The following is a 16,204-nucleotide window of genomic DNA, read 5'->3' as shown; positions in this document are numbered from 1 at the left end:
AAATTCAGTGATAACAATCTGCAGCCAGCTCTGGGAAGCTGAAGGCTACCAGAGGAGCTCTCATGGAACAACTCACTCACAAACTCAGGATGGATTTTGTTAAAGTATTGTCTCAGTTTCCAGATGCTCAAAACAAACAAAAAATACTATGATGTCACAAAATCTTTGTGGCTTAAAAGCCACTTAGTCACTTTCACAACTATAAGATCAGTTTTGCTATCATGATTACAGAAAATTCACATCTGATGTCATCCACAGCTGGAAGACAGAAGCCCTTGACTGTTCTGCATCTTACTGTTTACAAATGAAAAAAGGCTCTAAAGGCTTCAGCCTTCTCAATCACTGAAGCAGAGTACTTTTGTTCTGTATAAGTCAGTAGAATTACATCTTCCCATCTTTTTTATGAAAGGAGAATAAGCTTCAGATTGCTTTTAAAAGGTTAGTCTCCCACTGGGAAACACCAGATTGGACTCCTCAGCAGATATGGTTAAGCTCCAGTTTACGGAGAGAAAATTAAGGGGTGGGTTTAGCAGAGGACAGTGAGTGTGCCAACTCTGGCCAGCCATCCACAGCTGCTAGCATTACAGACTCAGAAAGGAGTTTGAGAGACAAGTCACTGGGAAGCAGTGTTAGGAATGTGAAAAAAACAGTTGCCTCATCATCAGGGCCATGCAGCCAGTATAATTCCATGCAATCCACACAATTCAAATATATGTAATACTGCATATGAAAGGAAACCTAGAATCAGCCCCAGCTTTTTAAGCTGTCAACCAGCATGGGTATGCAGATGGAAGTGAAAGTTCTATTTTTAAGTAACTCAGCTACCAGCAACAAGGGGTCTCATCATCCATGACCTTCTAGGCGATTAAAATTGCATTCCAAATACTGAGTTGCAAACTCTTCAAGAACCAATGAACGAAGGCATTTTAACTGTATCAAAACTGAGTTCTGAAATCTGTTCAAAGCATAAAATTAGTACCACATGTTTTCCCCAAAAAATCAGTAGCACTAAGGTGAGGAATTCCTACTGTATATTCTGTATCAAACATCAAACCAGACATTCACATTTGCCTTAGCAAGAAAGTGCTGACCTGTCAAAAAACTTGAGCTACTGCTCTACTTAGAAGCTCAAGTCCCACTAAAATCAGAAGATATTCAAAGGCTTAAAAGGAAGCCACTGCTTCAGCAGTTCACTAAATCAGAACACAAAAGGAACTCTTATGAACCCCAACTAAACCTGCAAGTATCCCTTACATGGCGAGGTGAGTCACCATGTAAAGACATTGAGCTGGTGAAGGTGAGGTCCAGCAGAAGCAAAGAACTAGTGCGTGGTCAGGCTGCGTGTCTTTAGCATCAAGATTTCCACTCCCTCCCATACGGCCTGGTCCACCCTACTCATCAGTAAATGCCATGTGAGCAAACACACCTCGAACAGACACACTAAGCTGGTTCCTCAACCTGAAAAAGTGATAGCAGCAACGCCTCCTGTCCCCAAAGTACTACTGCTTCTGCAGGCACAGCTACAATGGTGGGAAGAGGTACAAATTGCAACTCTGTCTCATGAGGCCAGGTCAGCAAAACCTTGTTTAAGGTGTCACTGAGAAACTCAGTGACTGTGACTCTCCCAGAAGCACCCTGAACTACTATGTATTTGCATCCTGCAAAGTAAAAACACAAATCTCCCTCTGTAACAAAACCCAAAGCCACTTCTTGGTAGAAGCAGGACCCACAAACCAGAGCTCTCTTCCCTTTTCAAAAGCCCACAGTAGCAGGATTTGCTGTGATTTTGAACAGTTTTTCTTACTGCAAAAGTATTTCAGTTGTCACTGATGTGTTATGAACCACAAAAATGCTAAATCTATACACACCACTTACGGAAGAGGTTATTTCATTTGGCGATATGATAAAGCTGCAGCCACCATAGCAGCTCTGTGCTGTGAGTCAATATCTAAAGTAAAATCCTGGGCTTCCTGAAATTAGTGGAAAACATCAAATGTCTAAAGTAAAGCCAAAAAGTCATATCGGACACTACAATAATATAGAGTCTGATAAGAGTCTGTTATCACTCGTTAACATGAGATTAGGAGAATTAGAGGCCTAAAGGTTAGAAAACACCAGCTGTAGTAGATATTTTATAGGGAGGAAGATAAGCACAGTGAAAAACAAAAGGGACTACGGATAAAGAAATAAAATGCTAGACTGAAATGACAGAGAAACTGCCAGAAAAATCACGGAAGACTTAAATGCACTAATTTTTTACTCTGTCTAAAACTGTTGAAAATCAGTTTGATCAGCCAGTCAAGAAGATTACGCTGGTGTCAGGGCAATGACAGAATTAAATAAATGAAGAGAATAATGATGGATCTAACCCCTTCCCTGGGTGAAGGAGGGAGTCCTGCAGAAGGCAGGTGCTGCAGGAAAAGCAAGAAGCTTTCAAGCTACTCTTGACCATGTCAAAGATAAGAAGGCACTACAGCATAGGTCAAGGGCAAAGTTTCAAGCTAGCAAAAAAAAAAGTCCCAATACACCTTCACTTAACATAAACCTAGTGAAATTCACAAAGATCAATAATTACGAATTCAATGGTTCAGTCAACTCTATTTGGATTCAATGTAAATTTTCTTCAAAAGCCAGAGCACAGGTCTACCTGGGATTCATAGAGGCTGTCCACTCCTATGTATGTTTGACCAACACCTGCCATCTCATTCCTGGGGCTTGGAATTCATTCACTCATCTATTTTTAGGAAGTTCATAAAACCTAATACTATCTTCATGCTGAAAATAATGATATGATCCTGTGGTACGTGAGCGCTTAGGTTGATGATCATATACTGATCAAGACTTGGGGAAGAAGATGGATACACATGGATAACTGGAGGAGCATGTTATTTGGGAAGGATAAAATGCTGAAGTACCTGCCCCTTAGGTCTGCAGAAGTAGCAGGCTCTCAGCATGATGTGAGCTGTTAAGGAAGTGATGATACAAGGATGAAGTGGGATGGGGAGAAATCAGCCACGACCACAGGACAGGGGAGGAAGCAGGATGAAATTTCTCTTCCTGCTGCATGCTGACCATCCTAATTTGCTCCTTCATTCTCCCTACTGCTGACTGGATATGTACTCCATCATGACCTGCTTTTGGGTTTCATCCCATCAGTTGAGGAATAAATCCCACACAAGGAGAACAGAGGGGAAATAAAGGACAATTAGAGGCACTGGACGTTAAGAAGTCACTCACATCTGCTGACAGCTATGCTGAGGGTCCAGGCGGAATTGCCAGGTGACTTGCCAACAAAAGCGCTTCATTTTTTTATTGTCATTTTGTCTACAGAAAATCCCCTTACAGGTTCCAGTGTGATAAAAGCAATTAGCAAAACCCACTCAAATGAAACAATGAAGGGTCTCATTACCCTAGCTTACCCCCTGAGCAGAGCAATGGGAATTCATAGAACAGTTTCTATACCGCGCAGTGAATTTTGTGAACAGTGAAAAAGCAAACTGAGAAATCAGAAAAAAAAAGTACTCTAACACCTAACTGAAAAAAAGGGATGATACAGAAGTATGTGGAAAGAGCAGAGTGATAAATACAGACTTTATCTTTTACTGACATAAATCTAGCATTACCCACCAGCCAGACTCTGCAGCCAGGTTGCAATGACTATCAGCAGAACTGTGGTAGGGCCCAAGGACCTTATTTATATTACAGAATCCAACTGTGCTGGTTGCCTTCCATATAAAGAGCAGTTTTCAGAAATTTAGCATACAAAGTCATGTTTATTGAGGCTGCTTTGATCAGCCCAACCTTGGAAAATGAGAGAGATGTCCATATTCTGTACTGGCTTGCAGTAAAATTCATACTTTGGCAGAGAACTAAGTGATCTGTCCCTTCCACAATTTTGAGAAATTAACTGACTGCCATGAGCAGGGAGGACTTTCCAGTACCTTGCTGCCTTTAAAGAGATTATTTTATATTTGCCACCAAAAGTAAAAAGAAGCATCTGATACAGCAGAGCTGAATCTGTAGCAGTATCTGATTGGTGTGCCTGCGACTAAATAGGATATCAGAGGTACAAATGGTCACGGGTGGTAACAGCAGGGATTTTGTTACCCAAAGCCTTGGGTTCTGCCCACTGAGAAAAGCTATGGGACATGGCGATGTCCTGCATGTGTGGGAATCCTAGGGCAGCTTTCACTTTGGAAGTCACCATCATCACAATGCACATGGAACTTCCATGTTCCTGCCACCTCCAACATTTCAGTCTTTCATTGAAAACTGAGCCCAGTGTGAAGTCTTCAATTCAATGACTGAAGGATCAAACCCATATCTCTGTTAGACATTCCTAACACCACCAATTACCTACAAAGTTACAGCTATAAGCATACTGTTGGGTTGGGTTTTTTTCTTACATGACCTGATGACAGAAACCATCTGATGTTCCAAATCAACACACTGTATTTGTGCTGAAAACAATTACAAGAAAAATCTTTGTGGGCTTTTGTTTTGATGAAATGAGTCTTATCATTACAGTTTAAGTTGGCTTATCGCTCACATTACCATTGTATACAGTGCATTTGAGTCTCTGGAACTGTTGAAACACAATTTGGAGTCGTGAGATCACTCATACGCCTGGCTCCTAAATAAGCCTCAGAGGTATTATTAATCACAAAATACACTGAAACAGTGTGCAAAACAAAACAAAAGATTTATTTACTCTCTAAGCAAAAAATTGAAGCATTGGTTCATGAGGTCCCATCTGAATTATCTGGTCTTTTATAGCCTTGGTTAAAAAAAATGGCTGCTCTTCTCCTTTCTCCCAAAACAAGCATGCAAGCATGCAATGCAGAGACTACAAAGCAGCAACAGGCAGTAGACACACATTGGTCCACCCAAATGTTCTTGGGGCTGGGAGAAAGGGTAGACAGCAAGTTAATTCTGTCTATACTAACTTGTCATTGAGGCACAAATAAAGCCGCATCAGATGAGCTTGCCTGCACCTTTAAGCAGGTATTTATTTGCAACAGCAGTATTCAACACTTTGAACAGGAGATAGGTTTGTTTGTTAGTTTTGGATGCAGTCTTAGGCTGTCTTTCATTACTTTTAATTAAGCCTTTTCAAGGTTTAAAAGAACATATGCATCCACTAATGAGAATGAATTTACCTCCCCTTCTTAAGGCAAAAGCAGAATGGTAAGAACAGCCTATGTGATAAGCACTGTACTACTCATCACTCAAAAGAAAAAACAAACCAAAGGTAGGACATCTTTCTGTGCACAATTTCCAGTACAATTGTGTTCAAGCACAATTTACTGTAGCTGATGCGGAAGGCACTGCTATGGCCTAGACTATGCAGGAGATAAAACTGGATGGGTCACAACAACCGTGCTTTATTGGACATCTGTCCCTGAGGGCAAAACATGAAGGTATGTAGGAAGCCTGAACTTTCTTCTGAGCCCAACAGACCATTAATGCTTTTGAGCATTGTCTATTTTAGCTTCTTACCGTTGCAGAGCCAACAGGAGTGGCATGCACAGTTCTATTTTAAAGTCTTCATAACAGCAAGTTTTTAAGGCTCTACATTTATTATAGCTGATATGGCTCTATCTGAGCAAGTCTACAGGTTATGAAAAAAACTCCTTCACTCATAATGTGGCAATGTCAAACAAAGATCTAGAAGCATTTTTACTACATAGGACACAGAAAACTAAACAGCTTACAGAAAAAAAATAATTCTGACTCATTCAACATATGCAAGATTTCTTTGAAGCTTAATTATCATTTTTGTATCTTAAAGCAGCAATGCCAGAAATTCAGCTGTCTGTTCAACCACAAACCAGACACTGCACAAGCAGCTGTTTCCCAAGCCACTGAACGCTGAAATACATGGGGAACCTCTCCAGTCCTGCTGTGAACAATTCTGTGTTGCCCCTTAGCAGCAACAGATAATTTAACCTGGCTTTAAAGGATATTATGTGCAAGCTGCTAGGACACAAACTTCAAATTTCCCTCATTCAGTCCTCAGAAGGAGCCCAGGCTCTGAACCTGGCTCGTTGCACTTGTTGCAGGGTCTGAAAATGAATCTCCATCAGTCACGTATGCCCTGATGGCAACTGTTACTGAAAAGCCCAAACATCTTTTGTGTACTGTCATGCACTGTAAGCTTAATTTTCATCACCACATACACACATCTAAGTCCTACTGCTGCTGAATCAGAAGCTTTCAGGCATGTATTTGGGGTTAAGAAAAGCACCATGTACAAGCCTGCTCCCCCAGTACTTTCATTTTTCCTCCCTGTTTTGCTCAAGTATCAATTCTGTGGGTTCATCGTGTTTTTCAAGTGGTTCTTGGATGACTCCTGAACTGAGAGACATTTTCACTTCTCATACAGCTACACAGCTGCTCCTTTTAAAATGGGAATCACACATGAACATTGCAGTGCGGGCTCTGGCAACATGCCTCACCCTCAGCTGTAGGGCTTGGAAATTTGCTATTTAAGCAAAACAGTCATCATGTTGAAAACTAACCTAGACATCTGAAAATCTTTAAAAAATTGGAAAAAATCCCATCCAACAGAATAGCAGAAGTTTTCAAAAAGAATAAGGAAAAAACACATAGTCCACTGGAAACATTTTACGAATACTGGTACCTACCGAAACAAATGTAAATCTTCAAGGGAGGCTCTTTCTGTCTTAATGAAGTATAAGTCTGAGAAGAGTACATATCACAGATCAATTCCTGAACAAGTGAAGGAAAAAATTATACCTTATTATCAATCCACTGAGTTATTTTCAGAGAAGCTTCCCAAATGCAACTCCCAAAGCTTCTCATGCTGAAAAACCAGCTGGAGAGAATTAGTACAGCTATGATCTATCACACACCAGAAGCTCTGAAAAGGAGCTACTATAACCTAAAAACCCATGCCAGCACTGAAGAGGAAAACATGGAGCAGTACCTCCCAGCTAGGGAAGTGATGACCAAACACTACTGTAGCATCGGTTGAGTGGAGCAACAATGGAAATCACTTAAATGCTCTTGGAGCAGATACCAGCAATTGTCCTCCCTTCTGTAAGCATCCTTGCAGCCCTATTAGAAAGTTGGAAATCATCTCTCTGAAGCCTTCAGAGACTAACTACTGTAATAAACTGTGATTAAAGGGGCAAATCCCCCCTTCTGCCAGCATGCATATGACGGGGAAGAAAGAGTACAAAAAGACTAAAATACTGACTTCTCAGGAACTTAATTTTAATGACCAATTCTCTGTCAACTGTCTACTGCACTAACAGCAGTAGCTCCTCTTGTTATGGAATAGACAGGTTCGTATTGGTTTTGTTTTTGTTTTTTTAAATTACTGCCACAGCTAATAAATTGCAAAACTTCTGCATTCTCATACGGTGTTGAACTAATACCATCACTTTTTTTTCCTAAATACTACCTCACCTTAAAAAGTAATGAAAATGTGGCAATTTTCTATGATCAGTTTTTCAACATATTATTAAAAAATTTCATATTTTGTTCAATCTTTTTTTGCAAGGCTAGTGACATCAGAATTTGTGATGACCGCACAAGAAAAAAACTGGGAAAAGGGCTTCTGAAAAGCAAGGAATTGGGGTAAGGAAAGAGCAGACCACGAAGCGGTTTGCTGATTTTTCTGGAGAGGCACAAGAAATCAGATAGACAACCACACCTCGCTGTGCTGCACTGTCTTAGCCATCACTAGCAGATTGATTCACACAAACATGGGTGTAGAGTGAGGCTGTCAATAAGCAACATGAGTAGCTCGTGACAATCGTTCACAGGCTCTCCGGCAAGTCCCTGGGATGCCATGGACCAGGAAGGAGATTCTTCTTCAACTTCCCGCTATGGACATGAGCCTGCAACATGCAGTGTTGCAATATGGGTTTTTGCTGCAGCATCAGAAAGGGACAGCTTAGGACAGAGAGGACATTCTAACATCCCATTTTAGCTTCATTTTACTTGTCTGTCCCTCCTTCATCTGCCTCCACAGGGCCTGCGCAGGCTGCCCTGTCAGGACACCATGCGATACTCTCCCAAGTAAACAGGGACAGATCCACTGCATTCAGCTAAAACCTCCTACTGCCCAGCCTACAGTATGAAAGCGCATTATTTTTTAAGAACATCAGAATATTGCTTAGGAAACTACAAGATTAAATCACGAGAAGCACAACCATAGCATTTTTCTGCTGATTTGAATTACGAATAGAAAGTACGAGCAGTTAAGAGGAAACAAGATATGTTCTATACAAGAGCCAAGATTTTTTTTCCTGACATGTGCCAAACAAGGAGAAGAAACAGAAGAATCTGGCACCATTAAAAACAGTTTGTGGAGAAAGGAACTGAATATCTACAGCCAAGCTCCATGTGGTTTGTAAAGAGGAAACTTTTGTTTTATGGGACTCTCAGTCAGCCAAAATTCTCCCAGACGGCGTGCAAATGGATATTAGCCTAAAAACCTACATGCATCTTGTAGAAGGATCAGTAAATGGTGGGGAAAGAAAAGGAGCACTACTCAAGTTTTAAATCAGAATTCAAAATCTGCCTCATGGTTGAAAAAGTTAGTTTACCAGACAGCTATAATGTCATATATGGTAAGTGTGTTGGAAAGGAAAGGCAGCAAGTTAAAAGTACAAAACTAGAAGTCAGGAAAATGAGTTCCAACCCTGGCTCCAGTACCAAGTAGCTCTATAAAATTTGGATAAAAGAGAAAAAGACTGCCAAGTTAACTGAGATTTTCCTTAACTTCATATAGTGTATTAACATTGCACTTACGCTGTTTCTTTTAGCTTCTATATTTCCCCCACTCCCTGGCATTATGATGCACTAAGTTTAGTAAGAGAGTAAATGGAGTACTGTGAACACTTATATTACTTTACCAAACCAAGCCCTGCCCAACTTCTTAATCAAAATACTTGACTGAAAAAAACCCGAAACAATCTTTATGGGGCTGTATTCTCATAACTGAGCAAAACACTAAAGCGGCTGACACGATCCAACAGCTTAGCTGAATATTGCAAAAAAGTGTGGCATTTCTGGCTTAAAACAGTAACTAGAACTTGTACTTCAGCACACAGGAGAAAGGGAATGGGCAGGCAACAGTTCCTCAGCGCATGCTGAGTGGTTATACCATGGAAGAACTTTTTTCAGATTCTCTGACAGTTGTCTGAAGGCCCTGTGAAGCATTCAGCCATGTCACCCATAAATCAAGAGGAGAGCACATTTACCTTCTATTTACAGCAGGGGAACTGAGGCAGAGTCCACAGGCAAGACTGCAAGGTCAGGAAACATCCAAGTCCCAGCATCCCAAAGAAGTCAGTCCTCAATGGGGATGCCAGAGGCCCAGGTAGCTCTGTGGGTCGGGCTCCAGTCTGTCCTGCAGTTGCCTGATGATGCAATTCTCTGGTTATATCACCAACAATTAAAACACATCAGGTGGCAAACTTTGCCATCGTGCTTAAAGGTGAAGTAGTTAATAATGCCTGTGAGAGGATACCAGGATTAAGATTTGCCCCTTGGTGTCTTCCTTCACACAAGCCTTTACATGGAATGTTTCAGCTAAAATTTGCCAACTATCATGCCTTCCTCCTCTAAATACAGTAGTAAGCATGAATCTCATTTTTGAAGCAGTCTGTATTTGCTTGGGTCTTCCTCATTCGTTACTTTACGTGCCTTTGGAGGAGGAGCAGAAGGGTTAATCGTTCAGCACTTTCTGTAAGCTATATGCATTTGCGTACAGTGCTCTAGGTGGACGGATGCTCCATGCTTGAGGTTGCACTGGAACAATAAAAGGAGCTGAAAGCAATTCTCTTTAATTCTCGCTCTTTAATTTTATTTCCTCCAAAGAGTAATGAACAGAAGAAAGACAGACCAAGCACTTAAAGGGGAAAAAAAAAATAATTACAGGCATTTTTCACAAAAACACTGGAAGGAAAAACCACTGTAAAAGTAAAAACCATTGTATTTTAGTGAGAAACCTGAAGCTAGCAGTTCTTATTGCCACTACAAATATCTCCACCCCATACACACATACATTCACCAAGATGGCACCCACCCATGGGTTCTGGATGCTAATCAAGACCAGACCAGGTACAAACTAACACTGAACAACCCCTGACAAAGTAGGTCAAGAAAACTGGGAAGAAAGGAAAACTGTTGCTAGGTGGCAGTGTACCTTAAGTAAAGAATACTGTAAATCATACATTATTGGAAAAGTTTGTTATCTGCTAAAAGAGGTGTCATCTTCAATGTCATCTTGAAAGACTTGGTAGAAAGCAGAACCCAAGATGTACATGATACCCAGGATACATATGAGAAGGATGAGAAGCAGCACTGAAAAAAAATAAGAAAAACTTGTTTTGAGACATGCTCTTTGTACAAGACCCATGGTGTAACGGCTCTCCAGATCTATTAGTGCCATAAGAGAACCCAAAAGCCACTGAACTGAGTCTTGTACATCTTGAGAAAGCTATGGTTTCGCTTACTTTGTTTTATTTGACCTTCACTATGCTCTTACCAGGAGAAGCTTCCACCACATTTTGGCACAGCAGTCAACAGCTGACAGAAAACCCAAGTGTGGTGGCAAGAAAGAAAGGTTTTTTAAGGCAACTTAAGAAACAGAACTATTACTTTTCTCCCTTATAACAGTTTCAGTCTCCAGTCTTAATCTTTTCACAGTGGAGTAAGAGTGGACAATGACATTGAACATAAGAAGGTCATGAAAACGCATGCGCTTCCTAGAACTCCAACCAAAAGGATGGAGAAAAAGGCCTCTGCAGACAGCCAAGGTAAGAAGGGAGAGGCTAGATTTTTCTGGTATCCTTCTCTCTGTCCTTCCTGATGTTCCCTCCAACTGAAAACTACCTTAACATATTGCCTAAATTAGCAGAAGTGGTAAAAAAGACAGGCTGATGACATCTTGTGAACTACAATTCGCTTGGTAAGAGAGCTGTTAGCAAGCTCACAGCTTGTCACAGAGAAGGATAAGATGTTCTTGAAGGCAAAGACGAAATCTATATTCTTTTCAAGAGTATCTGTCTGGGTTCAAAAGAGCAACTTTTTGGAAAAGTATCTTGGATTAATGTGATTGTATAGATTGGAGCTATTTTAGAGGATAGAATAAGAGAGAAAAATTAAAGATACTTTGCTGCAACAAGGCTTTAAATCTGTAACTCAGGCCATAGCAAAATCCTTCCTGAGAAATTTATCAAGTAATTCTTCTTATGCTGACTTTAATCTATGATTATACTGTTTAAGCCTTTTTTATACCTTGTTCTGACACATTAGAAACTGGTCAGAAATAATATATTAGAACATATGTGCCCCATCCAACCCAGCGTGGGAATTCCTACACTGCTGTACAGTAAAACCCACACAGGTTACATGTGCCATATAGTGTATTCATTCCTCGCAAGCAATGACTGTGAAGCCCATACATAATAATTAAAATACCAACCTTACCAACCTGTAGAGTTGCAGAGGGAATAATTTTTACAAACTCCTTCATTGGCGTAGCTCACATAGGACGTGTGTTAACTTTCCAAGCAGACATAAACCTCTGATGAGTATTTCCAGGTTGGGTCTGTATCCTCTTTATCTGACAGAACTTTGGGATGCAAACCTCAGGACAGCGGGATCCAATTTCAATGGATAGATACAACAATCTTTGTTCCATTTCTCTCCGCTGTTTCCTTCCCCAAAACTGGTGGTTTTAATTTGTGGTCAGCCTGAACCTCTTCCTCTTCCTGCTAATTTTCAGCATCTGCCCCGCAAAGAGGGAGGCAGAGAGTGTCCCAGACTTGTCTCCAAACTGTTGGTTACAGTTTGTGATCAGTTTCAGCCATGGACATGCAATAAACACTAGCAGACAAAAATAAGCATAAATTTGAGCAAGAAAAAGTGGAATAGTACCACACCTATAGAAGTCACTAGGAGCCAACCCCTGCTGACCTCGAGGGCTCTTCCCTGACAGCATTACTTGCAGAAGCCAAGCAGGAGTTGGCTTCACCTGCCGTCTCACCTCCTGCTCTGTGAGACTGTGCACAGCTAATGGAAAAACGGTTTGAAAACAAAAAAAGCCATAAAGCTGGAGCCGAATTAGGCATTTTACAAAGACAAAAGCAAATAATCTGTGCAACCTCGGGACTAGGAACTCATCAGGTTTTGCCATAGCAAAAATACTTTTACGTGGTGGCACAAAGGAAGCTTGCTCTAGCCTATATAGGCTTTTCTTCATTAAACAGTACAAGGGAGATCTTTCTGTAGCATGCAGAAGGCACTGAGCCTCATTTGACACTGAAGTTTAACTCAAAATAAAATTTTCCGTGATTAAGGAAACTTTTGTTCTACTTCTGTTTCTTCACCATCTGTGATACAAAACCTGGCAAAGTCTCCAGTTAGTTTCCTTTGTGTTATTGCTGCCACCAGCACTCAAATGATAAACATTTATACGAAAGGAAATTCCTCTTCCTTTCTTTGCAGTCTCCAAAGAGTAGATCTAAATACTTTGATAAGAAAACCTGCACTGAACTCACCCTGAAATCTTGTTATGCCAGATTACACCAATTGTACTACAGAAAAATGCAACAGCATATTAAGCCAATGCAACACCCCTCCTAACAAAATCTTTTGTCCAGTAATGAGCACTCAGCCTGAAAGGAAACAAAGCAGAAGCATCTCACGTGAGGAAAGGTAAAAACCTGTAACACCTGTTTAAGGAACATTAGGGGTGGATTTGGGGAGTTTTCTTCTCTGGGACATACAACCCTTGTTACATGCTGGATGCATAGCTCTCAGAGCCACGTAGGTGCTTATGCCTCACCTCAGTTGAGCAGGAATCATCCAGCAAAGAAAACTTAACGAACTCTGAAGTACAAGTTAGCACTTTGTGGTGTATATTTACTTACTTAAACTCTTCATTTATACATATACAGACACGGCTACTGTTGCTATCCTGATGGAATCCATGCATGGCTGTGGTTATTAAATTTGATTATTCTGGTAAGGCTTATCTTTGTACCATAAACACAACAATCCACTTATACAGAGTCTGCACACTGGTGCAAGCATACCAACATTAGGGCGACATACTAAGTTCTATAAAAAATGTGCATAGGTGAAGTGGCAACTTTTTTTTCTAGCAGAGACAAGCTCTACAAAACCAGAATTGTTCATGTTTCTGTTCAAATGGGTATGTTCCGGGACCAGGAATGTAACTTTGTCTTTGGCATTTACTGGGGCAGCGATTTACCAACAGCCTCTGTGTCACCAGGTTCCCACATGGTGGTTGTGGATTCCTGGGGAGGGTAGCACCGCCTGCTGCTGGGTTTGTCAGGTTCAAATAAAAGCAAGGGAAAGAAATCCGACATGTGGAGGACACATGGGATAAACAGATAAGGGTCAGATAAGCAAGAGGAGATCACAAACTTGCAGCAAATCTGAGGAGCATGAACTAAGCCTTATCCCCATGTTTTAATCCACTGCACCCTTACTATGGCTTTTCTTCCTGCAGATCAGAACTGGCTGCTGAAGGCTGCCAGGCACCTCTCAAGACCATGTACATTTTCTTTTCTTCCTTTATGCTAAAAAAATTAGAAATTAATTGCACATTTTACTGGAGCAGGATAGCACTTCAACACCAGCACCTTATGCTGAAGGCTGTGCTACACATAGGTTGATGGGTTTTTTCCATTTTATTTTCAGTTGCTTTGCAAGTTTGCACAGGATTTAAACAAGTAGTTTATTAATCAAACAGCAGTTTGGGTTTTTTGGGCAAGACAACAGCCTTCTTGCTGTGGCCTCCTGTATAATATCATTCCGTTGTGGCACAAATGTCCAAACAATTTTGCTGCGGACTCTAAAAAGCGCACTTAAACTCTATAGCCACAAGGGTTATGAATATAACTCAAAATGGGTTCTTTAGTCCTTTTTTCCTACCACTCACATCTGGCTGAAAATTTTAAATGCAACAGCTTTGCCTGTTTCCATTTTCAGAAATCCAGCCTTTTACAATTCTACTGGAATTTCTACTAACGACAGGTACAATTTTAGAATATGGTTGGGCCAGTATGACAGCTTCCAGCCCTAAAATGACACTCAATCCCACTTGGCCTCACTGCTCCCCTGTTGTTTTCTGTGCTGACCTCTTTTAGGGAACTAAACTGGCAGGAAACTAAACCTATCAAAAAAAGTAAGTACTTTTTTTCTGGTTTAACTCCCAGAAGCAGCTCACAGGGGGTCAGACAAGCAACAGGGAGGAGGAGTTGAGGAGCAGCAGCTATCCATTCCATAAGCTGAGCTGAAACACGAATCCACATCCCGCTGGAACGCTGGGATAGATGCCTTTGCTTAAGAGACGGATTGGGCTTTCTAACTCAAACCACACTAATAACAGTTCCAAAACAGACATTATGGAAATAATCCATCTCTGTTTACAATCAGTGACCACATGCCTTCTGGCATCAAAACAAGAACTTTCACTGTTTTTCTGTTATTTGATTCATTCTATACATGGTCCCAAAGTTAGGGTTATTGGTCTAAAAACTGCCAGACTGGCTTTCTGACTCTTCATTTTAGACACTAGTACTGCAATTTCTTTTTTGAATTTGTATGTCTACACCTTCCAAAAATAACTTTTAATGATTAGCAAAAGTAACTGTTTACGATTCAGAATTAAATTTAGTATTTGCTATGCATTTCATTATGCAAATTAAAAAAAAAGAGCAAACAATACAGTGAATACTGATCCCTCCCCTTCTTCACTCCTCCTCCACCAAGCCTTTACACACGTTTATTCATCAGACACTGAAGAGCACCAAGTGTTGGCAACGTAAGTGAAAAATACCCAGGAAAAGTTTGGCCTATAAAGAAGCAGGTATTGTTCAGAAACAGAAAGAACGGTTCCAGAGAGTGCTTCTTTCCCCCATCAACCCTGCAACTGTCCCAAAGCCTGTGTCTACCTCCTGTGAAGCCTTAGAAACTAAAGGTAACAACACCGTGGGAGACACTACGGAGAAGTCACCAAAACGTCCATGACCGGAGTTATAGGGGCTCTGCTATACCCCTGCCAGGGACTCACAGCACAGCGCCGTTCATGCTGCAGCCCAGCCGCCGCAGCTTGTGCCCACCTCGCCTGGGCAGGTGGGTCGGCACCCCCAGCACCCCGGGGCAGGCTGGCAGGGGCTGCACACGCTCCCTGGTGCCACACACGGCACGCACGACATCCAGCTCTTCAGCCAGCCTAAGGGTCGCTTATACGCATACGCCAGAGTGCCAGGGGCCGGGCTGTGGGCTTCGTCCGCCCCTTGCTCCTCCACGCACCCACGAAAGGCGAGACCGGCCCCCCGGGGCGCCCCGGCCGCGCCGAGCACACACGTGCGAGCGGCGGCCCCCCCGCCGGCCAGGAGAGGAGAGGAGAGCAGCGGCCGCCCCGCACCGCCCCGACCCACCGCGCCTCCAGCCGCGGCGCCGGAGCCCCCGCCGAGCGGCAGCCCCCCGGCGCCGCGCTCGCCCCCGCCGCCGGGGCCGCCATCCCCCGGGGCCCCCGCCGCCCCCAGCCCGGCGGGGCGGCGGCGGCGGGCGCTGATAGGGCTTCCCAGCGCGGAGGGGCGGGCGGAGGGAAGCGCGGCCCAATGCGCGGCTCGGCGGCGCGGCTCCCGCCTCGCAGCCCCGCTCCCCCGGCGCGGCCGTGAAGGAATGCGGTGGGCGCCCCCGCCACCCCCCGCCGCCCCGGTACCTTTTCCTCCTGCAGAGCACGCACACGGCCCAGAGGAGCAGGGCGGCGGCGGCCGCCCCGCCGTAGGTGCCGAGCTGCAGCGCGTCGGGGCCCATGCCAGCAGCGCTCGCCTCGGCGGCCGCTGGTGCCTCGTCGCCGCCGGGAAGGAAAGTTTCGCCCGTCCTCCCGCTCCCCGCAGAAGAGGCGCCCGGCCGGCCGGCCCTCCCCGCCCACCCTGAGCCCAGGGGGCTGGGTTTGGCTGCTCGGAGCCGGACTTGGCGAGCGGGCCCGGTGCGACCCGGCCGGCTCCTCCCCGGGGAGCGCCCGGCGCGGGGACGGCGGCGCCTGCCCGCCCCCGCGGCCTCCCGGCGGCGGAGGGGAAGCCCCGGCCTTCGGCTTGCGCGGGAGGGCTGCGATGCGGCGGAAAGGTCCCAGGAGGGAGCCCGGGGAGGGGGGTCTCGGGGTCGTGCCGCCGCGCCGGGA

At 43.5% G+C, this 16,204-nt stretch overlaps 1 protein-coding gene across 1 annotated transcript in view; it reads right to left on the bottom strand.

Annotated features, from left to right (window-relative positions):
• LOC101918669 (cytochrome P450 7B1) overlaps positions 1-15,993 on the bottom strand; it is a 126,154-nt gene extending 110,161 nt beyond the window's left edge. The window contains exon 1 of the mRNA XM_055799227.1: positions 15,743-15,993. Coding sequence (XP_055655202.1) covers positions 15,743-15,837 — 95 coding nt within the window. The 5' untranslated portion in view covers positions 15,838-15,993. The remainder of the gene's footprint in view (positions 1-15,742) is intronic.
• Positions 15,994-16,204: the final 211 nt, after the last annotated feature.

Source organism: Falco peregrinus, chromosome 3 (assembly GCF_023634155.1).
Source record: "Falco peregrinus isolate bFalPer1 chromosome 3, bFalPer1.pri, whole genome shotgun sequence".
Taxonomy (NCBI): domain Eukaryota; kingdom Metazoa; phylum Chordata; class Aves; order Falconiformes; family Falconidae; genus Falco; species Falco peregrinus.
The sequence above is the reverse complement of the archived record's forward strand: the minus strand, read 5'-3'. Positions and strand labels throughout refer to the sequence as shown.